The sequence below is a fragment of the Oryzias melastigma genome, linkage group LG12, assembly GCF_002922805.2.
Source record: "Oryzias melastigma strain HK-1 linkage group LG12, ASM292280v2, whole genome shotgun sequence".
NCBI lineage: Eukaryota > Metazoa > Chordata > Actinopteri > Beloniformes > Adrianichthyidae > Oryzias > Oryzias melastigma.
In genome coordinates this window covers 11,690,816-11,715,920 of record NC_050523.1, presented here as the reverse complement: position 1 = coordinate 11,715,920, position 25,105 = coordinate 11,690,816, and the positions used below count along the sequence as shown (strand labels likewise).

The 25,105-nt window shown below is 33.2% G+C and overlaps 1 protein-coding gene across 1 annotated transcript in view; it reads left to right on the top strand.

The window, feature by feature from the left end:
• znf618 (zinc finger protein 618) overlaps positions 1–25,105 on the top strand; it is a 35,624-nt gene that overhangs the window by 2,640 nt on the left and 7,879 nt on the right. Inside the window, exons 2-9 of the mRNA XM_036214456.1 lie at positions 10,334–10,652; positions 11,433–11,510; positions 12,718–12,762; positions 17,513–17,581; positions 19,093–19,182; positions 20,032–20,112; positions 21,548–21,637; positions 23,055–23,132. Of these exons, the coding sequence (XP_036070349.1) occupies positions 10,334–10,652; positions 11,433–11,510; positions 12,718–12,762; positions 17,513–17,581; positions 19,093–19,182; positions 20,032–20,112; positions 21,548–21,637; positions 23,055–23,132 (850 nt within the window). The remainder of the gene's footprint in view (positions 1–10,333; positions 10,653–11,432; positions 11,511–12,717; positions 12,763–17,512; positions 17,582–19,092; positions 19,183–20,031; positions 20,113–21,547; positions 21,638–23,054; positions 23,133–25,105) is intronic.

The following is a 25,105-nucleotide window of genomic DNA, read 5'->3' as shown; positions in this document are numbered from 1 at the left end:
CCTATGTAGCTTTTCTGAAAAAACAAATTTTCAGCAAAGCAAATCTCATTTCTTTGAGTGAAAAGGGGAGAAAGGGGGGGGGAGAACTCCCGCGGGTTTAATGAATCCATAAATCACAATAGTGCCAGGTTTGCTGCGGCTGCGTCAGCGTGCAGTGTAATTTTGATTTTCATCAAAAATTTAATCTGCCAGCCTACAAGGGTTTAGCAGCAGCCCGGATGCAGCCCTGAATTTCTAATTTTAGGGGGGAGCCTGATCTTTCAGGATTTATTTTTGTATAATTTAAGACTGCTTTTCAATATCTCTTGTTATTAAAATTTAATTTGAGGAATTAACATATAGATTGAAAAGGTTTTTATGGGGGTTTTGAGTGTATGCTGATGGAATTTTACCAGACAACAGTTTTTTTTTTCTCTTTTCCTTTCCAGAGCATCTCTTGTGTGTATATATGTGTTTGAGGAATAGAAGTGGGGTGATGTGAGGAAGGGGGGTTTATTCATTTCTTTGCATTATTGCTTTTTGAAATCATTGGTCATACACCATCTTGGAAGACATTTATTACAGAGGAGTGAGAAATGTGCATTTCATTACAGAAATGGAAAAAAAAACTAAAGCAGTAGTGTGAAACAGGTTTTGGTCAGCTTCCTGTTCCCAGTCACTGACTCTTGCTCCGGATAATACAAACATGCAGTCAAAGTAGTGATTGAAATGACCCCCCACCACCACCATCCTCTGCCTCCTTAAACAGTTTTAGCTGATTCCTATTTTTAATCCCTCCAGAGTGGGAACATTTTCATGAGCTTAAAGAAATTTGTATCATACATATATATATATATATTTGCATTACAGCTTACCCACTTTTTCCTGTGCTATGGAAATTTTCAAATAAAAGCACAATGATTGATTTTACCACATTAATATTCAGAGGCAGACCAAATTTAGGCCAATTATTTTAAGTATGCCAACTAAGAGCTAAATTCTGAACGGGGTTAGGATCTATAGATGTTTATCTCCTTTTCCTTGCAGCTCCAGATCAATTCAGCAAAGTATTTCTTAAAATACAGCTTTCCCAAATTATATAGCTCTCCATTATAGTCAATTTCCAGCAGGATTTTTCAAATGAAACATACATTGTGGTGCGTTTGGTTGAAGTTTACTGTATTTGTCAGAAACATCAAGCAAGTGTGCATCTGGTTTGGATTTTCCTCCTGCTATGGCGCTGTAGGTTACAGTATATCACAGGCCTCAGCCTATAAAAGAACATAAGACCAGATGGCCGATTTTGCATTTTGGCTTTAATTAGACCAACGCAGGCCTCAAAAGACATTTTTATGTATTAATTTAGAGGCTGCTTTTTCAGCATGCAGCCGGGGAAGAGATTCCATTTAGAAAACGATGCATCCTTGCCGTTGTTTAATCTTATTTTAAGGCGACAAAAGCCCAATAAATTTGACATTGTCCCAGCTGGTCAAAGTGAATGTTATTGCTTCATTTTCACTAAGTATTTTTAACCCTTAATCAAGAGCTGTCAGTCAATACCAGCTATAAATATATAAATAAGGAGACAGAGATAATGGAATTAGAGTGGAAAATAATCTCGTCTACCACTAATCAACCTTGCACTTAGTATGAGACGATGCTTTTAATTTGCTGTTTTTTATAAGAGCATTGCTGTGCATTTTCTGGCATTTTCATGATCAGTTTGCATCAAAATGGTGGAACAGTAAGCTTTCCTGTTGGTTTTTTTTTAGGTTTGAAAAACTGAAAAGGAACAGAAAAACATGCCACAGTGAACTGCCCTACAATTCAATTTGCACTTCAGTTTTATGGTAGATAACCTTTTTGACTCAAGCCTTTACATTTACCTGGACTTGGAACCAGCGCATGTAAACACTGGAAAACAGCCTCAAATAGTTGCAGTGATTTAAAGCACCAGTTAGCTCTGTCTCTAATCCAGGGACTAGCCAGACCTGACCCTGTTTAGCTTCAGAGATCAGGTGGAATTGATATGTCTAAAGCATGAACAGATTGTGATGATATAAAAATCCTCACAGGTGAAAAGACAGAAATTTTAATAAAAAATGAATAATAGCAGATGGAAAAAAAAAAAAATCTTAAATGAATCAAAATTGATTGATATGAATTGATGCAGAAAGGACAAAGCACACAGTGAGGAACTTTTAAAAGAGGAAGTTGGGCAGTGAGTCTACATATGCAAGGCAGTAATCTAACCGGGTCTCTATGTACTTGTGTGTCTGTTCATTTTTGAGAAGTTGAAGGAAATTCTTGCTAAATGTAAATTACACACCTTGGTTAGCATCTTAGCTTCAGTACTAAGTGAATAGGACATTGGGTTGTTGTCTTGCTAATATTTTCAAAATCGTGTTAACCAATATCTTGTTAGCTAATTCCTAAAAACTTCAAATTTAACACTGGGATTCACCTAAAATCAGTTCAGAGTAAAACAAGAATGCAGTTCAGTTTTAATCCTTGTGCTTTTTTATGGGGTCCAGATGACCCCACCCTTACATTGATGTGTGATTCCTACCATGACAAAGTTGGACAAAGGTAGACATGATCTTATGTCTGGCACAGACACAAGTGAAGATAAAAAAATCCTTGGAAAAAAAAAATCAACAAGCTGTCTTGTGGGGTCCAGATGACCCCACTTTTAATGTAAACATCCCTAGGATAGAACATGGGTTACATATACTGAATTTAATATCTCTCTAAGATCCTTTTGTTCAACTCAGTTAATAAAAATGTTTGTAGAAGAAGACATATTTGTAGCTCAGCTTTTTACTGACTGGTGATTCTGACTATCAAATAGTTTGATCTGTCAAGATTGATGGTTTAGAGGACCCGTTTCTGAAGACATTAAGCAAAATTGCAGAAAAAACATTTATTAAATAAACAAACAAAAAAAGATCAAAGCAAAGTACAGAACAAAGACTGATCTTACTAGTGATAAAAGTAAGGACCTGAAAATGAAAACCATGGATCAACATAAACTAAGGAGCAATAAAGTAAAACAGAAGCAGCTGTTGACAATTTAAACAAAAACCTGAGGACTGTATATGTAAGGAACAAAAATTAAAACCAGCATAATTTAAACGTTTTTAACACAAACCAAGAAAATTCAATAGGCCTGCACAATAAAATCGGAAATCTATCGTTATCGAGACATAGACATGTACAATACACCTATTGCCAGTGTAAACTTCAATAATGGTTAGTGTAAATGTTCACACACATATCATGGAGGCTTAAAGTAGTCAACAAATCAAATAAATCCTGTTACGCATTTTACCAAACGAATGGAGCCCTTTTATGTTAGATGCCCGCCTCCTGGAGTATAATTTAACTTATGCTGATTTTTATTTAAATAAAACTGCTGCAGTCAATTGGAAATTACATTTGTTTTTTGTATTGCTATTTTTTTATATTGTCATTTCAATCTTGATCACTAGTAATATCGTCAGTCTTCCTCATATCATGCAGCTCTAATTTCAAAATCTAGCTCAGTTTTTGGGGCTTGATCACTTTATGCAAAGCCTGTGTGATAAACAGAAGTAGAATAGAGAAATCATTTTAATTTTATTTCTTTAATTTTGCGCACATCTCAGTGTTACTCTTGTTCTCTGTAGCCCATTGGTTTAAGTTGGGAACTATGAGCGAATTCTGGCGCTAGCATGCTGCTGCGTTCATGTTCACCATCATGGCTGTGTAGTCAAAGCCTAGTTATATCAGTTAGATATATCCCTTTTGGCTGATACGGACATTTCTCTGTAATGTAATTACTACGTTTACTGTTAATCCATAGCATTCTTGCTACAAAAAACACTTTGGTACAGCAATTCAACGTTCATCATGTACTTATGTCTCCGAGATAGTGAGCCCACACCATGAAATAGCTCGTTAAGACTTCCAACAAGTGAGGATAATTACAATTTTTATTATTCATTTCTGCACTTTTTCATCGCAGAACTGCTGCCAAACATGAGCTTAAAGAGAAGCAGACTCTGCTTTAGTTGCTGAAATGCAGTTTTAAACTAAAGCATGACAGAGCAATTAGATGGTTAGTATTTCTGCAGGTCTTGACTCTCATTTATGTTCACATAAACTGTGCTTAGATATTCAGAATATGCTGACCCACACATTTTTTTATGATGGTGCTGCAGCTTTTTAGTGCAATATTTTTTGCAAATAAGCTTTTTATAAGTACACATACTCAAAATTTTACATATTAAAGCAAGAGTTTGTGCCTCTGATATTTATTTTAAGAATAAAGAAGAAGTAAAAGGTCACAGGTGGTGATATAGATCGTGAAAGTATTTATGCAAATGTTGAAAGTATTTTTCTGTTTCAGTGCTTTAAATAGACCCACCAATTCAATAACTTACAATCAAGGAAAATATTTTCAACCTCAGTGTCACTCAAACACTTGAAAGGTTTTAAAATGGTAAATCATGAAAGTGGTTTGACGAGAAGAGGAAGAACAAAACAGTTTCCTTTTGGGTGTATTTAAATATTTTACTCTCCAGCAGTGATTTATGTTTAACAAACATAGAAGACGAAGGATTTAAGAGAGCAGATTTAACCATGGGTGCTAATTTATTTTATTTTATTTTTTCTGCTTTGGGCTTTTTAAGAAAATTTGAACCCTACAGAAACAGAAGGAGCTGCTCTCTGCTTTTTTTCTGTTTGTTTTTTATTTCTTGTGGAGCTCACTGCAGCAAAGAGCAGGGGGCAGTTTGTGGCAGCAGACTTGACAGCTTTATGAGACAGTTGGATATCGATCAAAACCATCTTGTTTTTAAACCAAGTTACCCACAGAGAGCTGCCTGAATGAGTCAGTTACACTTTAGGTGAAAAAAAAGCATTTTTTTTAAGCATAAAAACATTGTAGGCACTTAACGCTCTCATTTTTTATTTAAAAATATGGACTGCCTCTCTATAAAATGTATGTCCTTGATTGTGGTTTGTCTTACAGCTTTAGTCTAAAGTAACTGATGATTTTAAAGGTTGCCCACTTATTTGTTTTCCTTTTTTTAAGCAGAACTATTTTTAAGCATCTATTTCTGCTTTTATTTTTACATGAGTTAGATAATTCAGCAGAATAGTTTAAATTTCTTCTTAAATAAAGTTTTGCTTATTCATATCCAACAGTTTACATTTTCATATTTTATTGTTTCTTTATAAATCTCCCTCCTCTCATCTCTCCATTAAAGTTATTAGATTCATCTGTAAAAAAAAAAGTTTTTCAATTTAATGTATTATTATAATATACAAACAGTTTATTTCTTTAACGTCTTCCTTCTCAAAAAAGACTTCAAGTTCTATGTTTGTTGTCTTCTAGCAATAATCTTTACAAGCTCTATCTAGCCAGTAAAATATTTTTAAATCCCTTTTTTTACATTTGCATTTTGTAGCAAATCTCTCCTGCATAATGGAAAACACTGGCTAAATGAAACAAACAGGACTTTGTTTTTGAGTGAAAATCAAGGGAAATTGCAATAACCATTTTCATTTTTTTTTCTTTTATTTAAATTTGCTTCTAAGAGCATCATTTTAATATGTTAGAAATGACGCACTAACACTAAACTAACTGGGAAGCCCACTAAAATGCTTCTCATCTTGCTAACACTCTGCTTTTAACCAGAATTTCTTTACAAAAATATGTCAAATATTATTTGCACATTTCTATTCCAAACACTGTTTAAGCTTCAGAGGTAAAACACATTAAAATTCACATCATTAATACATTTGTGTTGAGATGCAGAACTGAAGTATTGTGCTACTAACCTTTACATCCCCAATGCATTCTTCACTCAGTTATTTCAAAACAAGAGTATTTCCTGGTAAAATCCTCGAGTGCAGCGCATGCATAGAGTGCAGAGACGGGCATTAGCACTATTTCAGAAAATGTATATATTTTTTATTTAAAAATACACAAAAAATTAAGTTTTGACTGAATAAGGTTTTTCCATGCCACACATTTACCCTATAAGCAATAACAATATACACTGCGATAGAACTTTTTCTCAATAGAAGAATGAGTCTATTGTGATAATTTACTCTCGCCAGTTGCAAGTATTTTCTCTTTAGTAAAAGTTTGAGGGTTAGTTGCCACATAGCGAGTAAATGTTTGCATAAAATTAATAATACAAGAAAAAATTTGTTATACAAGCGCACGTGAGACACCACCCACTCGCGTGCTCACTTCCCCTCAATGTGTAGCGTTAAATAGTATTTTATAAATATTAACACAATGGAATCTACTGTGTTTTAGCAGCGTCTTTGTAGCATTTACAGAGCTGGTGTTACACCAAAAACTGCGACCTGTCAGACATTGCTGAATTGCCCCGGCCCCTTCCCTCGTGAGAGCGCTGCAGCTTTATTGTCAATGATGTATAATAACAATAACCCAAAATAATATACTGTTTTCAAGCTGTTCTTTGTTGTGGTTTAATATAAAATGTAATCACCTGGAGGAAGAATTAGGAAATCTCTAGTAAATCTGTATCTTGTGTTCTTTTTATGTTTGAATTTGAGCTTAAAGTTTGATGACAACAAAGTTGTAGTCATACTATTTATAAATTACTTTTATGCAATTTAATTTTCTTTTAAAAATTAAAAAAATAAAAATTCCAAAAGTAAAACACCTAAGGTATTTCTGTATAAAATAGTGTTATAATTTGGCCGGTAAAAATATGTTTGGCTTGTGACTCAGAAATTAAATTTTTGTTCCCTGTGTGGAGGTATTTCAGTTATTTAAAATTCAACAATTAACAAAGTAATTTGCACTGCAAATTGTGCAGAAGACACGTTCTTTCTAAAACTAGGAATACCATCAACCTTTTTATCACCTGAAGCAGTGCCACCAAGCATGCTCAGCCATAGGCTGAAAGAAATGATAGTTCTTGAGCAAAAACAAAAGTCTTCCACAGTAACAACAGTCTAAACTAGAAATTATGAGAATTTGCTTTTATAAAAGTTTCTAGCTTATTTAAAAAATGTTGACAAAAAGGTTATTCAATTTTATGTTTGTTCTATGAAACTTGAAAATGTTAAAATGCATTTGTTGAATTAATGCTTTGTTTTTAAATGGACCTGATCAAGCAGTTAGGGGTCTTCTTTATTAATAGGAGAAACATATTTAAATCTGCTGATGATCACACATTTATATTATGAGGTTTCAAATTTGACAAATATAGTTATTTGATTTATATTGTGTTATATGTGTCGCTACTGCGTGATGTCGAAATCTGACAATGTGAAATATTCTCCCATCTCAACATTCTACCTGCTGCTTTGCTGAAATGATTGTTATTCACATCACTTTTCTTCTCATAGTTTCTATGACTGGCAGGTCAGCTCAAGGAAGAGACTGTGATTGAATACTTTCAAAACTCTAAATCATTTTAGGAATATCTTTTATCAGCTTTTTTCTATTAATATTATTATTTATTGCTTATTCCAAAAATGTAAAGAAGCCAGTTTTCATTAGCTATGTGCTTATAGGGTTTCTTTTTTTGGGCGGGAAAGAATTGAAGTTGTGCTTGGAGTTGCACCACAATACTTGGAGCAAAGAAATCGTGACCAGCTACTTTCACAATGTCTATTTTAGAAGTAACCTCATTCCTCAAACTGGCTGGGTTTGTCAGTTGAGAAGCTGCAGCTCTAATAGAAAGGAGTATCATGCCTCTCAAAATTTTCCACACACACTGTGCAAAAAAAACTGCTGGAAAAGAAGCAAAGTAAAAAAATAAAGCTAATTTTATGTCTAATCTATTTTCCTCACACATAAAGTTTTCCTCTTCAAGGATTTTCTTTTTGTAAGGGTCAAAAAATATTTTTTCTTTAGTGCTTCATGTCAGCAGCCATGCTTTTGAGGAACTTTTTTATAGAAGCACCTGAAGGAACTTGAGGAGGAATGCCAGCTATTACAAGAATTCACCTTTCCAAGACTGAATTGGAAAATGTCAACTGGCTTTTTAGTTAAAACATCACTCAGTTGTAAAATGTAGCACCACTGAGAAAAGAACAGGAATACAGTCGACTTTGCAGCCCAAAAGGTTTTTCATAAAGTAGTTACAAGTCATGCTTACAGATGATTGCTGCAAAAAAAAAGAAAATTGATTTGTTGCTACAGTGTGAACTTTTTTTTCTAAAAACCCAAACATGACTTGTACCTTTTTTTGTCGCTGGTGTTATCACCCTATTACTTGTACTTTTCTTTTGCTAAATATTTTAGTCAAGAAGCAAAGTCAGCTTAGTATAATGACATACTTTGATCCAAATTTAGCACACGTGGCCTTCCCATCCAGAAAGTAAATATGTATTTTCTCGTGTTGTTTTAGAAGGTGTTGCCATCTTCTAAGAACTGTAGTTTCTTGTTTGTTTTGCTGTCCAGCAGACTGAATATCAACTCCCAATTTATTCCTGCTTCAGCCAAACATTATTCTAAATGTTACTACATTTTTTCATCCAATAGTTTTTCATAACTCACAAAGAGGACTTTTTTTTTTTAGTCACTTGTACATTTCATTCATCTTTCTCTTCAACTGCTTGAAGTTGTTTTTGGTGACACCTTGGCTTTCACCCCTCCTGCTTCTGTGCCTCGCTTTAATGAAGCTGATGTGCAATAAAGAGGCTACAGTCCAATTTTTGTTGCAGTGATCTATCTGGTCGGGCTGTCGTTCAGGCACAGCATATGTCCACCACTTTGCATCTCAGTTGATTAAAAGCTTTGACTCAGAGAAGGTAGTAGTTTCTTCAGGTCTGGTTCTTTGTGCTAATAGTTTGCACAAAAAAAGATGCAAATACAACATTCCTGGAGCCCTGAAAAAAATCAGAAAACTGCAGTTTTGTTTTCATAATCCTTTAGCCTGGAAAAGGCTTTTCCTTTTTATTTTTCTCTAAATTGGGAACATTTTTGCTTTTTTTGTATGACTGCTTTAGTGTACAAGCTGGTCCTGGGTTGAGATTGGGTATTTGATGCTCAGCATTCAATCTAAAGCATCTGCTTTCTATTTTCTTTAGAAGGAACTTCAACTTGTTTAGGATCTATTTAGGAGATGAATCACAATTTATTTGCATTTTATGGAACTGTTTTTAGAGCTTCTGGGGGGGAATTCTCTTGTCATGAGTTCTTATCATACTTACAGTCTCTTTTTGCATCGCAACAGCCCTTTTTATAACTTTTGTCAAAACGCAAAACAAGGGACCCCATGGGTACCATGTGAATATAATCATATCCAATTACCTTCACAGTCTAAATCCATGCTTCATGTGAACAAGATTACTTAGCTCTTCTAACCAAAAAATGTAATTGTACAAAATAAAAATTCTTGTGCTTTAAAATTAAACTAAACTAATTAAATTACCTGAAAAAAAAAACAATTGGAAATTTAGTAGGGATGGCTTTTAACAAGCTATAGGCATACAAAACTTTACATTTCATTTTCATGTTTGGAACTGCAACCTGGAAATGTTCAGTTTTAGCATCAGCCAAGTCAGAGTTGTTTGCATAAGTTTAAAAAAAATTGTCAAGTGTGTTTGGGCTGTGTGTTTGGGGGCATGGTCTTACTGAATGGCTCTACTGCTCTACCAAGAATCATTTTTCCTTTTCCTACAACATCAGTCATCCACGCAGGACTCGGCTCTGCTCGGTTGCATTCAAACACATTCTCTTTATATGGCCTTTTAAAGCTACCTGCTGAAGTGGCAAATGAGGGAGTTTGAATATTTCTAGTCTTTTTTTGGGAGGGGGCTAGGTGGCACAAAGCTCTAGAGTTTCTGCCATAAAAGGTCAATTGTGAACAATTTTTCTGGAAATGTAGAATAAGATCTGTCTATTCCGAAACAGACACAGACATAGATATTATATTATGTTGTATACACACTGATCTCAACTGACACACATTTTCAACGTCACTCTTATTTTGAAAATCTTCCAGGAAGGATATTCAGTTTCCCTTGAAATATAAATTCTCCCATTTAGTTGAATAAATCACAACTGCAACAGAAGGTTTTTTTTCTGTAAGTAAGTCGTTCATTTCATTCCCAAAGTGGTTGTTTATTTATTTTCTTTTATTGCTTTATATTTAAAAAAATTACAAATGTGGAAAAGGTCTGTCGTTTAAAGGCCCATTCCAAAGAAAGTTGTGTTTTTGACATGCTCTTATTGCAAATTTGCTGCTGATGCAGGACATATATTAGGACAATTAAGCTCAAAATTGCATTTTTGAGTATTTCTTTATTCAAATTGTTGTGAATTAAACACATTTGAATGCAGATCTGTCATTTATTTGCTACTGTCATTTCACAGAAGCAAAGGCACAGAGGAGGGGGAATCATGAGTGCACCTGAGGCACCTAAACCTGCAAAGGAACAAGCAGATGTGGGGAGTGTAGTCACCGAAGCTCCAGCTAAGAGTTCCAGCCCACCGCCCGTTGTCGTGAAAAAGGAGCCAGGAACCTCTGAGACGAGCAACGGAAAAGTCGGGGATCTCAATCCGGCAGAGATCTGCGTTGTGATTGGAGGAAATGACAGAGGATCAAACGGAGGGGGACCTCGCAGAGCTCAGGCCGAGGGTATGTTTGCCCTTGGCACTCCTCCTCCAACGAAGAGCACAGACTCATGCATAGGTGTGTGGATGCATATGAATAAATGCTTGTGTTTGCTGACCTTGCATAGCACTCATTTTAATGTTTCAGAGGTATTTCTGCACATAAAAACTTTCCTGTTTCAGAAAATGTGATTGCCTTCAGAATCTTTATAACCTTCAATTTTTAAGACCAGCTATCAACTATAATTTTAAAAAAAGATAGAATAAAAATACATTTTTATATTCTTCAGCTGCTTCAAAAGTCAGTGTTATTTGTTTTTGCTTCTATTCATCAATAAATTATGCTTGTGGTGAGGATTATTAACATTATCACACTGACTAATTATTCCAGCATATTATTTATAAATACTTAGCTCAGTTTAAACCTATAAGTGCAACTGTGTTTATTCTATTGAATGTCAATCACAGCTTTAGGGAAAACGACAAGTACTTGATTGAAAAAATAATTCTAAATTTCATCTGTACTTTTGCTTAACTGGGACTCCAAGTTAAGCTAATGGACTCCTGACAACTTAGCACAATGACGCTAATGGACTCTTTAAGCTAAAGACCCTTTTTAATAAACAGAAAACGGCATTTATCTACCTGCAGTTCAATGTAAAAGCCCAAGAAGAAGGGCATTCCTGAACCCCAACGCTCCATTCCATGTGGTGTTTGATGCAATTGAATATAATTACGCATACATGTAAAGACATGTAAAGACAGAAAATATTTGAACCAGAGTTTGCAAAATATGTATTGTGAATGAATCTCTATGCTTGTTTTTAAAACCTATATATACTTTTTTAACTTGATGCAGGTTCATATGTATGTGCAGTATGTGGCAAGAAGTACAAGTACTACAACTGCTTTCAGACACATGTGAGGGCACACAGAGGTAAGATCATGTTTTTTTTGCTATAGTTTCCAAACAAATGAAATGCAGAGTGAAATGTATAATGTTAGAGGTGTGCTGACATTGAAATGATTAAAGCATAAACTGATTTTATTACTTTTTTTTTTGCTCTTTCAAACACAGGAAAGTAGTAGCAGGAGACATGTTTATGTTTGGTTCATTCTTTACTTTTTTAATTTGTGGAATTAAAAATAAAATCTATATAGACCCATACAAATCAACATGTATTGATGCAGAACTGCTAAATAGAGATATTTAATGTATTTTTTATTTATAACTCACTCAATAATTTTTGTTCTTTCACTAAAACATTGCATTTTTGTCACATTTTTGAGTTTCTACTATTATGAGAAAAGGCTCCCCCCTGAAATGATGTACTCTACTCTGTTTTTTTCCTATTTACTTTAAGCTTCACTGCCTGATTTCTTTGGCTTACCAGACTGTTTTTATTCAATGTAATGTCTGCATTCTGGATTATGCTCATTTAATTGTATTTTATGTAATATTGTATTTTTGGTTCTCTAAAAATATTATTGAAATTGTTAAAACTGCCATTTTTTCAGGACTATTTCTTTTACGCTGATTCCTGATGTTTTTCAACCTCACAATCAGAGTTGGGAATATATAATATATTCCAATCCCAAGATTTACTGTATTTTATTTAAAAAAAACAGCAACAACTCTTCTCGTTCTGTTTAGTGTCTCTTGAAAAGACGAGAAGCTCACAGAGCCATGTTGTACTGTTTTGGTGTTCACTGACACAGCAGAAAAAAAAGTGTTAATTCTCCAATTCCACAGAGCCAACATGACATTTAATAGTTCACTGTCTCAAAACAAACAAACAAACAACATAAACAAACAAAAAAAGCTGTCAGCTGGAAAACAGTATTCCTATGATAGATTTAAATTGGAATTTGCATTATAGAGCGAAAAGAAACTCTTCCTTTGTAAAGGTCACTCTACTAACCAATTGATACTGGTGTCTAATTTTTAGTATTTGATGCATTTATCTTTAAGTTTCATAAACTATGATAATTCATGTTTCTTGTTACATTTAGACCAAGAAATCTATCATTTGTAATTGCTTTGTTTTTCCCAAAATGATTTTAAAGACATCTGTAAAAAAAAACAAATCGGCTTTAATCTGTTAAAAAAAAATCTGTTTCTGTTTTTTTCTTCTCACATATAGAATCCGAGAGCATGGTTGGAGATGGTCTACCTCAGACACCCAACAGTAAGTACATTTAACCAGTCCTTTACTCCAAGGCTGTTTTTGTCCCTTTTTTTCCCTCAGAGAATCCATAAAGAGGGCTATTTTAAGCTGAACAAAAAGATTGTGGAGACTCTATGCAACACTTCCATTCTAATGTATGCATTGATGTTTCTTGCAGCTGTCTTATTGCTACATTTGCTGATTTTTTTTTTCTTTGTCAGTTGTTAAACCACCACATCCACTTTGACAAACAAGCTGCTGTAAAGAAGTACACCTGTCATGGGCGTTCTTAGATCAAAGCAGGATAGACTGGGGCAGAGTTGGTCACATCACATGTAAAATACTATAAACCATCTTCTCAAACATTATAATTGAAGATAATTACAGGGTATATTTGAGTATGTACCCAAAAGTTTAAATAAATAACATGTTTTCTGTCTTTAATAGAGCCAAAATCTATGAAAAAATTTGGACTGTTCAAAGGAATATTGTTTTTGGCCTCAAAAGACATAATCTATACATGCATTTAAAAAAAATAAAATAAATCAGTGAAGTTGACTGAGTCCTAACCTGTTAGAGTCAGGAGAGCTTTTACTTTTTGCAGCAAAAAAAAAATGTGTTGTGTCTTTTAACTACTTTAGTCACTAAATCTGTATTGGCACATTTTTGTTTAATTAAATAAAAATCAAGTTCCAGTGTTTTAGAATTCACCTTTTTTTTTTAAACTAAAGTATGTGGTTGTGTCCAGATTCCCTCAATACTTACTACTTAGTGCACTATAGTGTTCCCTTGTTTATTGCAGGGGTTTTGTTTTAAAAATAACCTACGATTGATCAAATCTGAAAGGTAGAATTACAGATGTTTTTAGGCTGTAAAACTTTTAAACACTTTTCTCAGATAGACGTGAACAATTTCACACTTTTCTCTCTCTTTTTTAAACTAAAAAATTCAAATTTTCATTAAAAAAATCGACTACAGTATTATCAAATGAAAATAAAGATTTGATCCTGATCAAAGATCTATTCTGTACAGGAGACACGACACAGAGGAGATCAACAGCCAATCAAGGCACAGGAGACAATTCTGTTTTTTTTTTAAAAAAAAAGAGAAAGTTGCACTAAAAAAAAATCAGCGACCACAAAAGATAAACCATGTTTTTGTGTTTGAATGATTTGTTATCTAAAAAAAGTATTAAAAAAATGTATTTTAATAAATTTTCGAAACTTTTATCATCAGAACATAGTGAACTCATAAATACCTGGGTAGTCTATGGAAAATGTTCATATTTTTTTTGTTTTTATGTTGATAAATGGGTGATGTCTTATTTGACATTTAAAAAATAAAAAAGAGAGAAAGAAACGGAGTATGTGTCTGAAATGTGTATAAACCCAGGGCACCAGATAGTGAGGGAATTCGGACACCGCCTGGTCATATCTGTGGTAAAAGTAGAACTGTTGGATCAAAATCTTATAACTACAGTGTAAAATGTAAGAGACTAACAGTATGCACAGTGAAATGTGCCCCACAGGCTCATTTTCAGCATGCTCAAGCAAGAAAAACACACAAGTATTCAACATCAGCACCGTTCTTTAACAAATACCTGCAGGGCCCAAATATGACAGAATAGAAAGTAAAGAAATTCAGAACATCTACTTTTTGAATCTAAAACTCACAATTCAGAAGTCTGATCGCTGGAAGTTCAGCCCACCATTCTATCTCATAATTTCTAGAAACAAGTAACGCTGCTGTCTAAAAATAAAGTGCTCTGAATCACATATGAAAGAACAATATATTTCAAACTGCATGAGCAAATTACACGTTGAGTTGACAATCGCAAAATAAATATCCATTTAAATGAAAAGACCAAAAATAAATCCACAGCCATAGGAAAATGCAAGGGAATTAGCATTTATTTAGAACGTTTAATCAGAAACCCACACACTTAAATTGCTGTTTTTGATATTGAATTACAAGCCGCAAAATACATTTTGGAATTGCGTTTTAAATTGCATATTAAATTTCAAATTGAAAAGTAAATTGCCATTCTAATTATCAGTCCACTAATACGTGTTTAGAAAAGACTGTTGTGGTGATTGTGTGCAGCAAAAACCAGAGCAGGCCTTAAAAGGAACTTCATGCTGGTAAATGGTACCTTTTGACTGTAAAATAACTTTTAGATGTCAGCAAACTTATTTCGATTATTTTGTAACATAAAGAGTTGAATATTTTGCTGTAAACACTGAATAATGTTTAAAAAAGCAATTTCTCCCAGGAATGAATTAGAACTGCCAGAGCCTGCATTTATCGGGCATTCTTCTTGCACACAAAAAATGTTTTAAATAAAGCTTCAAAAGAAAATGGACGAAAGTGTCACTGTAGACGAGGCGCCGCTTATTAAATCTATAGCTTCACATTAGCAATCATAGTAAAATTTGATTTTATAGTTGGAAACAGCAACGCGAAGCTACTTTAATGCTGACTTAAATCCTGCTCAATACAAACATAGCAGCACATTATAGATGGTAATTGATTTTTTTGACATGCAAAGTAAAGAAGGACTTTTGAAAAAAGGACAAAAAAAACATTTATTGTTGAGAAGAGTATTTTGATGATGAGAAATAATCTAAGAGAAGGAAAAAAAGGGTTTTGATTCTGCTGGCTGAGGTGAATTTAGACCAACAGCAACTTTTCTTTGAACAAAAGAATCATTTCAAGTAAAAAAAAACACATACATGTTATAACAATAACCGGTAAGATAATCACTAATGACTTAATTATTAACAATTTTATTACCTTTCGTTTAGAGGAAGGAGGAAGTACTTTTTTATTATCCATTTCTTTTTTTCTGCCATTGTTTGCTATCGCTGTTGGCTGTGTTTAAGTTGCTGGTATTTCAATTTTAAGTTTCAGATAAAAGGATATTTTTTTACTTGTAAAATTGACCGGTTAACTGTACGGTGGGTTTGGTTGATAATATCAATTAATCAATCTGATTCGATCTAAAATCCAGATTTCTTTAGGTGTTTGACATTTTTCATCTCTACACAACAGACGATTATGTGTTAATACAAAGTGTATCATTTGAGATTTGGGAGTTTAATAAATTAAAGATGTTTGAAAAATTAAATCAAAACGTGTTAATGTGAAAATTTTTATTTTGAAATAGCTCATTTTAGTTTTTCAAATATTAAGCAATCTTCAATCTTTCCCTTTTCTATTTTTATAACAACATCATTTTTTACTGTGACTTTAGATCTGTAAATCCATAAATTTAACTGGACAAATTATGCATTAAAAATGTGTATTTTGGTGGATTTGCCAGAATTCTCCTCCCATCCATACCCATGTTTTTTTCTATATTTCCGTAGACAAATGACATAATTGTCTTACATGTTGTTTATATTGTAGCAATTTTCCTCATAAGATAAAATAGGATTGCTATTTTCAGCCTGAAAGTGTTAACACTGAATTTATTATAGTGAAAGTTTTTTATAACTATGACACTTAACAGCATTTATCTAAGCTTTTTGTTGCATTTGATAAGTACCATTTACTTTTTTTAACTGGTGACACAAAACATTTTAAAATAAATGTCAAACCATTTCCATTACCATTAAAAACATATAACTCTGTAAAAAGTATCAGCCAAAAGTAGTATTTAGCTCTCCCTTTGTATTAATAGTATTAACAATGTTTTTATTGTAGTATTGAAATCTTTGGAAAGTCATAGTAAGTCAGTGAATAATGGATCTGACTGAATTTACAGTTCATCCACTACAGCAAAGGGAGCAAATTTAGAAAATGTCACTTGACTGCTAAATGGTAAAAACATTTCTCACATTGGTGTGTGTTGATGCTTCATTTGCACTAACAGCATCACTTAGACATGTGATGATGGAAAAAGAGCAAGCAGAGGCCAAGCAAAGACTGAACATAATCTAGAAGTTATTTTCCATTCCGTACATGCAGCATGTGCCTTTTATAAAAGGAGAGGATTTTTTTTTTCAAGCACAAAGCAGATTTATTTTTTAATTATAAAAGGACTCCTGTCTGTTCAGGGTTTTAAATATCTACTTATAAAAAGGAAATGTATTCTGACTGCATAATTTAAGGCAATATGTTAAACGTCGTGGATATTTATAAATGGAATGTATGCACTTTATATAATTACTTTATTTTTATGTTCCAGATTTATACCATTATTTATGTACATATGTTAAGGCACAAACCTTGGTCAGTCACTAATACTTCAAGTGACCCCACTAAAACAGGACACAGAGGTCTGTAATGTTCATCACTTCAACTGAGAGAGACAGAATGTAACAGAATATTCTAGAAGCTACTATTGCCTGATTTTAAAGAAAATATTGATCTGGTTAATAACAAAAGTTCACCTCAAGACTTTGTAATTTAACCATGGGTGACAATGACAGAGATCAAAGGTTTCCTTTTGGGTTTTGCTCATATTGTAGCTGCTCTTTTGGTCCATTCTTCCATGCAGATCTTCTCGAGATCTGTGAGGATATGAAGATGTTGATGGACAACATGGGCTTTCAACTTCCTCCATAAATTCCCTACTGGTTCAGAGACTGGCTAGACCACTCCAGGACCTCCAAGTGCTTTTGACAAAGTCACTCTTTGTTGTGTTTCGGATTATTGTCATTCTGGAAGATCCAGCCATGTTTCATTCCAAATGCTCTCAATGGTAGAAGGAGATTTTTACCCAAAAATCTCACCATACATGACCCTGTTCACCCTTTCCTCAATACAGATCAGTGGTCCTCTTCCCTATGCAGAAAAGTGGCCCCAATGCATGATGTTTCCGCTCCTATGCTTCACAGTGAGTACGGTGCTCTTGGGATAGAACTCAGCATTATTATCCCTCCAAACACGTTAAGTGGCGTTTATACCAAAAAGTTTTGGTCTCAACTCACCAAATCCTCCTCTGGATCATCCAGATGGTAAACTTTAGACAGGCCTGGACATGTATGTATTTAAACAGGGGACGTTTGGTGTTCTGCAGGATTTGTTTATTGTAGACTGGTTCATCCCCATCCTGTCCAGGTGTACAATTTTGTCCCTGGTGTCCTCAGACAGCTCTTTGATCTTGATCATGGTGGAGAAGTTGCAGTCTGACTGTTCAAGGGTGTGCACAGGTGTCTATTATCCAGATAACCAGTTCAAACAGGTGCCATAACAAGTGGAAAATAGAAGATCTTAAAGAAATAACAAGTCTGTGGGAATCTTTCTTTGTTTGTAGGCTAAATACTTATCTTCTGCAGCATTATGCAAATTAATCTTTAAAAATCCAACCATGTGATTTCCTGCATTATTTTCAACATTCTGTCTCTCTCCTATGATGAACATAACATACCTCTTTCATCTCCTTCAAATACCTTTTTGCTCCATATTTAAACATTTAGGTTTATGAAAATAGGATAGTAAATTGAATACAAACTTTTTCCCGTCTTCATCAATCTGTGTTGATCTAAATTTAACTCCATATCAGTCTATTTATAGCATTGAAACCTCATCTCCTGTAAATTTGGTTTTAAATATTTAGTTGTTGCGTTGCAGAATGACAAAATGATTAAAAAAAACGTTATATGTATAAATCCTCCACATCACTGCTCCTGTATGGGAATTTGTTAGTTTCTCAATAACCTTTATCATCCAGATGATACTGCACTTGTTTTAAAAAGTAGTAGTAAATATGATTTGACAATTATGATTGAATTTTATTTTAGTATGGAAGTTTTTTTAGGTCATAATTCAAAGTTTTATGCATTTTTCAATTTGCAAATTCATCATGCAATTTGAGAATGCATTTTGCAATTTGCAATTCAGTATTCAATCAGGCTTGCAAAATGATAATACATTTTGTAATTTACAATTCAATATGAAAATTTACAATTCAATATCATTATTTTCTAAAATAAAATATTGCATAAAAACAAAATCAATTGCATTGTAAATTGTCATGGGTTTTTGATGTCATTATTCAAATGACAATTCATTTTGCAATTTACAATTCAATATTATAATTTTTAAAATAAAATATTGAATAAAAACAAAATAAAAAAACTTCCATATTTTAGTGTGTTTCACATTGCCTTTTTATGAGTTGTAGTATTTTCCAGCTCCAGCTTCAGTTAGAAAAATGATTGCTTAGTTTAAGGCTGTTTTCCTCAGTTTTCTTAACCAGAAATGTGTTTATGCATAAAATGTCATTTCATTTATAATCATATTACACACTGATTGACATATTTTTAATAGTCATTTCTGCCTCCGTGCACATTTGCCTGAAAGAGCATCAAGCATGAGGTTTCTGTTTTCTCTGTTTACCTGCAGGTAGCTTCCGTTACTCCTGTGACATCTGTGGAAAGAAGTACAAGTACTACAGCTGCTTCCAGGAGCATCGTGACCTGCATGCTGTTGATGGTAACCATTTAGTTTTATTTATTAAAAATGAAATTATGTTTTATTTTTAGTCCTGAGTTTAAACCTGAAATGGATCTCTTACATCCAGTCATTTCGTGCTTGCTCACTCGGAAGTTTTCTAAATCAAATCTAAAAATCTACAAATATAATCTATTTAAGGCTTTTTGTGCTGTAGATTTGAGATATAAAATGATATTTCATACTGAAATGTTTAAATAGAGTGGTAAAGCATTTTTATTATTATTATTATTATTTTTTTATTGGATGGATGGAGGGATGGATGAATTTCAGTAACCCAGAAAAACAGCACCAAATGTTTCCCTTTAATATTGATACAAATTATGCGTATTCTAGATAAAAAGAGAAAATGCTGAATTTATTTAAAGGCAACAAAGTATACCTGCAATAGCACTGCTTTGTTTGCCTTCAGTAAAATTTTCTTTTGACAGACCTGCAGTTTAGACTGCTGATCAAGAAGGTTAATGAAAAATAATAATTTATTTTAATTTATTTCTGAATGTAGTTTGTTGCTTTTCAAATTCCCTCTGGTGTTGCAGTTGGAGTGTACGGACCCTTTCCAGAAAAATTAGAATTTCATGGAAATGTGCATTAATTTCTATAATTCCATTCAAAAGCGTTAAACTTTCATAGCATATAGATTCATGATCCAATGTTCACGTGATTTTTAAGTGTTTAATTATTTATTTGTACATACATTAGGGTTCTAGCACATCAAATCCCCAAAAATCTGAATTTAAAAAAAACTACAAAAGAAAATAAATAATATAGATTTTTTTTGTTTTAGAAACAAATGTAAAATGTGTTGTTTTGTCGTTTTCTCCCCCTCAGATCCATACGCACAGGTGGTGTTACCCGTAGATGGCCTTAAAGAGGAGGAGCCAGTTGAGCCCTACCAGAAAATTGGCCCCAGTAAGACTGTTTGTGTGATCTGCTTTTAGTTAAAGGTGTTAAAAATGTTTAGTAATGCAGAAGATTTACATTTTATTTTACACAAACTAAACTAAAAACTGTCTCAATTCCTTTGAGCACTGTTAATGATAATTACTGACGATTGTAGATTTTTACTGTAAAAAAGGAAAATAGGCTGATAGATCTTATTGCAATAAATGTCATGTTAAATATTGATATGTTTTCTGCATATAAACATTAGTTGTAGTTTGAGACTGTTATCACACCCTTTAAAGCTCTTTCTTTCTGATTAGGTTAGCGTAAATGATCAAATAAATGTTTGAACCACAAAAAACAGTAAACAGGGTTCCGTAAAACAGGGGTCGTAAAAAATCTTTAAAGCATTACATTTTGAATTTGGAAATAATACCTTAAAAAGTCTTGAATTTTAATGTTTGGCTGCTTAAAACGTCTCAGTTTGTGAAAAATTAAGTTTTTTTCTACCAGGAGTATTTTAATCAAATGACATAAATAAACATTAAGAAAACCAGTTATTATGCACCGAATACCCATTGCTGTTTTGATTTAAAAAAAAAAAATAAAAAAGAAGTAAAGGAAGAGCTCCTAAAGCATCTCACCACAAACAAAATAAGTAGCTACAGTTTAGTCATAAATTGGGAATAAATAAACAAGTTGGGAAATAGACTGAGAAATTTGTCTTAATTGTTGACATGCATAGGCTTAAAAAGTCTTAAATTTAGTTCAAAAAAATTTGTAGGTGAGTAAAAGACAAAATGGGAGGATTTCTCATGTCTGCCCTAATGGACATTGTACATTAAGCCAAATTTAACCATGCCATTATAGATCAGTCTTACAGAAGATCCACTGTCACAACATGTCTTAAAATGTTCAAAGAATAAATTAGTTTACAATGTTGGAAATGTTAGATGTTAAGCTCAACTACCATGACATTATTTAGCTTACTCAGCTGCAGTGAACATCATCTGTCTGTCACATCTTAAGATGTTTAGGTTGACATATTTAACACAAACCTAAAGGTAAAAAGAGAAGTGTGACATAATTATTTCAAAGGTGTTATCTGAGCGTTTTTTAAACCGATGAGCCACAATAATTCTCTGAGCTTAATTATTTCCTTGGGTGAAGACGTCTTGAGCACATGCGGGGAGATAATTTTTGGTACATAAACAAGGAACATATTTTTATTTAAAGGGATTTCCAAAAACTGAATTTTAGGTCACAAAGAAATGAGTTTTGATGGAGTGTGTTGGAAACAGTTCCTTATCCATTGAGGGAGACTTGTCTCCATTAGATGTTTGACTCAAGAGTAGAAAACACGGATTAAAACTATGTACTGTGGACCATAAATTCATCTATTATAATACTGAATTGTTATAATTGGACATGGTGAATATTTTTTCTGTGTTTTTGTTTTCAGAAACTGGCTGCTATGTGTGTGAGTTTTGTGGGAAGCAGTACAAATATTTTAACCCTTACCAAGAACACGTTGCTCTTCACACACCAATGAGTAAGTCTGTTTAGTGCAAAATGTATTTAAAAAAGAAATAAATCATATTTTTTGACAAAATAGTCCCTCAAGCTTTTATTTGTTTGCGTCTAACTGAACTGATTTGTTTCTTTTTAGGCTCATTTGACATTAAAGCATCCCGGCCTCAGGAATGTGGGAGTTTGGACATGACCAAATATGGTCAAAGCCAGGCTGCTAAAATCAAAAGTAAGTCCAATGGTTAACATATTTCTTGGACATTTTTGAGGTCAAATAAGTTAAACCTTGAAAATATGAAATATTATTTTTCTATCAAATAAGAAGAGATTTGAATAAAAGAAGCTACTTGTAAGTTTTGGTGAGAATTGACCTCACTGCAGTTTATCATTTTATAAGAGTTTATTCAGCCATTTTAAGCCATTTCACAATTTATTTGACGGTTGCATTTCTGTGCAACTCAGAATGATAAATCCGAACATGTTCGACGCTGTTTTGTCTTTTGAAAAAGCTAGAGCTTCCACAGTTCATGGCAGGCCTCTGATATGAAAGAAAAAATGTTGAAACTAAAAATAACTGTTAACATTGTGATTTTATGCAGGTTGCAGGTAAAGGAAACAATGTTTGCTTGAATCAAATCACAGAAAATAAAAACTGTGGTCAAATTTGTTCTTGAAACTTTTAGCTTTGTCAACCAAATTCAGTAAAGTTGGATTTTTATTTATAGAGATTTTTTTTTAATATAATCATTTCTACTATCATAATTTCTGTTCAAACTTAAAGGCTTTTAATTTCATAAAGAATGATTGTCATTTCAATGTAATTTTAAAAGATTAAGCCTTTATTGACATATTTTTGTGAGTGGCGGCTAAAACCAGTTCAGTAAATCTTCAAAATGGCCACAGTGTTTTAAAAAAGTATTTGTAAAAATGTCAACCAATGCTTTTTTTTCTATTTTTGAATTTCATAAAGGCACTTAGTGCTAAGCAAACCCAAATATAAATATAAATAAATCTGTATAATCTTATAAATGCATTTTCTGAGTATGTTTTATTATTATTGTTAATTATTGATTTTTTTTCTTTACTTCCATCCAGTGAATGACCCCCTCCCCCAGTCTTTTTACCGAGATGCACCAGCCTATTTAAAGCATGCCTCCCCTTTAGAAGTGGGTCAAAAAGATGAAATAAAGAAGAAGAAGAAAAAAAAAGATTTCCTCTTCATATCAGAATAAAATAGAAATGTTTGGTTTCTTGTGTACAGCTGCTCGCATGATTGATTGGCTGTAAAATGAGCTGTGAATTGCATGTCATTAATGTTGTTTATTTTTATTTTATTATTTCAAAGGTAGTGTAGGTGTGCAGCTTGAATTCTAAATATCATGGCTGTCATTTAGCCGGAGCCCTTCAGCCATTGTTTCTCTTTTGTGTTTTCCTCACAGACAGCCCATTCAGGCGGAAACTGGAGAGTGCAATCCAGTCTAGTCTGGTTGACACAAACAGTTCACAGAACTCAAGCGGTGAGAGCACTGTTGTTTGTGGATGCATGTCTATTTTTGAACAAATGTAATATTTTCTGCTCAAACTGTGAAAAAGTCTTTTCAGTTCTTCAAATAAAGCAGGTGAGTGTAGACGGGAAGGAGCTTTTCAGCTGACATTGTTTTGTTAGTCATGCGTGGGCTGAAAATTAAATTGGGAGGTAGAGGGGGGGGGCGGTGGTGAGGTTTCAATGACCTACCTTGCATCAATTGCTACTATATAAAACTCTGTTCCAAGGACTCTGTTATTAATATTCCTCCCCATACTCGGAGCCATGAAATTGGAGACCTTGTTGAACATGGAGTTTAACAACATAACCCTGGTAATTAAATAAAAAAAACTTGATTTTGATCATTTGTGAAATGTAAATCAAACAAAATCCAATCATTTACCAAACACTCTTCTCTTTGTTTGACTTCAGACTGAATCAGTTAAGGACCAGATGGTACATTTTTATAAGTTGCTTCATCACATGGTTTCTGTTCTGCAGAACACCTGGACTCTAAAAGGTTCATCTAAAAGATGTTTTGCTGCTATTTTCTCTCTTAATTTTTGTGTTTGTATTTATCCCATGTTACGGTTTTGACTTGATGCAAACCAACAAGCAAAAATAGGTGCCCTTAAAAAAACAAAAAAATATCCATTGGTAGATTATTTTTATATAAGTTAAAAAAAAATCTGGCAATGAGGTAAGAGAAATGGTTTCACCAAGAATTCTTATCTTACACATGGAAGCCTTTGTGACTCATAATTCAAAATAAAAGTCAATACTGTAAATGCTTTTTCATTTTCACAATGTAGCTGCATTACTTGTCTCTTAAATGAAATAAAATAGCAATTCTCCAAATGGCTTTTTTTTCTTTTTCAACACCGCTCAAATGGCATTTGATTTTTCATTTTCAAAAAGTTCTTTAGTAAATTTGTACCAAAATTCAATTAGAAATATCAAATTTGAAAATGAAAGTTTTCTTCTTTTCTGGTGCTTTCCCATCTTTTTTGCTCATTTTAAAACATTCCCATGAAATAAAACTTTAAAGAACATTTTTGTAAAACTTTTTCAATAAACGTATTATTTTACCGTCAATATTAGCAAAAACTTTATTTTTTAATTTATCTCTTTTACTTTAAATTGCTTCTTTTTATGGAAGGACTGAATTTATCATGTAATTTGAACTATTAACCCCTTATTATTATGGTACTTTTGCTTCTAAGTGTGGAGGTTTTGCCTTTTTATTTAGGCCTTGGAATAATTCCTAAAATGTATTATCTTTTTTAAAAAATCTCCAAAAGACACATTTATACACTGAAAAATACAAATTCTCTCAAGTACTCTAAAATGAGATAGAAGTAACAATTTTTATGTATTTATTTTTTTACAAGATGATGTGTCGAAAACACAGCTAAAAGGAGCACAAACAAGGCCACAAAAGTGTTGCTTTTTTGTATAATCTCCGCTTTGCTCAATATCTGCACATGGATGAATTTGACTGAGACAGACTGGCGACCTGTCCAGGGTGTACCCCGCCTTCGCCCATCAGTGGCCGGGATAGGCTCCGGCACCCCCGCGACCCCGAAAGGGAAGAAGCGGTCAAGAAGATGGATGGATGGATGGATGGATGAATTTGAAACAAATACATTTGGATCTGGAGCCACAAAAAGCACACATTGATTAAAGCTTAAACAGAAATATGTATGCAATTTTAAACATTTATCGAAAAAATCTTTAGCTTTTTAGGTGCGTAAATGTTCCATTAATGATACAACTGTTTATATTTAAATTAAACGGTTGACTTGTGTGTTTAAAAAGCTTGTTGTGCCTTTGGTGAAGAATATTTAAGAGCATAAAGTAGCTTTGAATCTCTCTATATATAAGAAATAAGTATTAGCATTTTACTGTTTGTTCATGAAAGCACACCAGTGAGCTTTTTTTGCTGTGGTTATTTATTGATGAAGA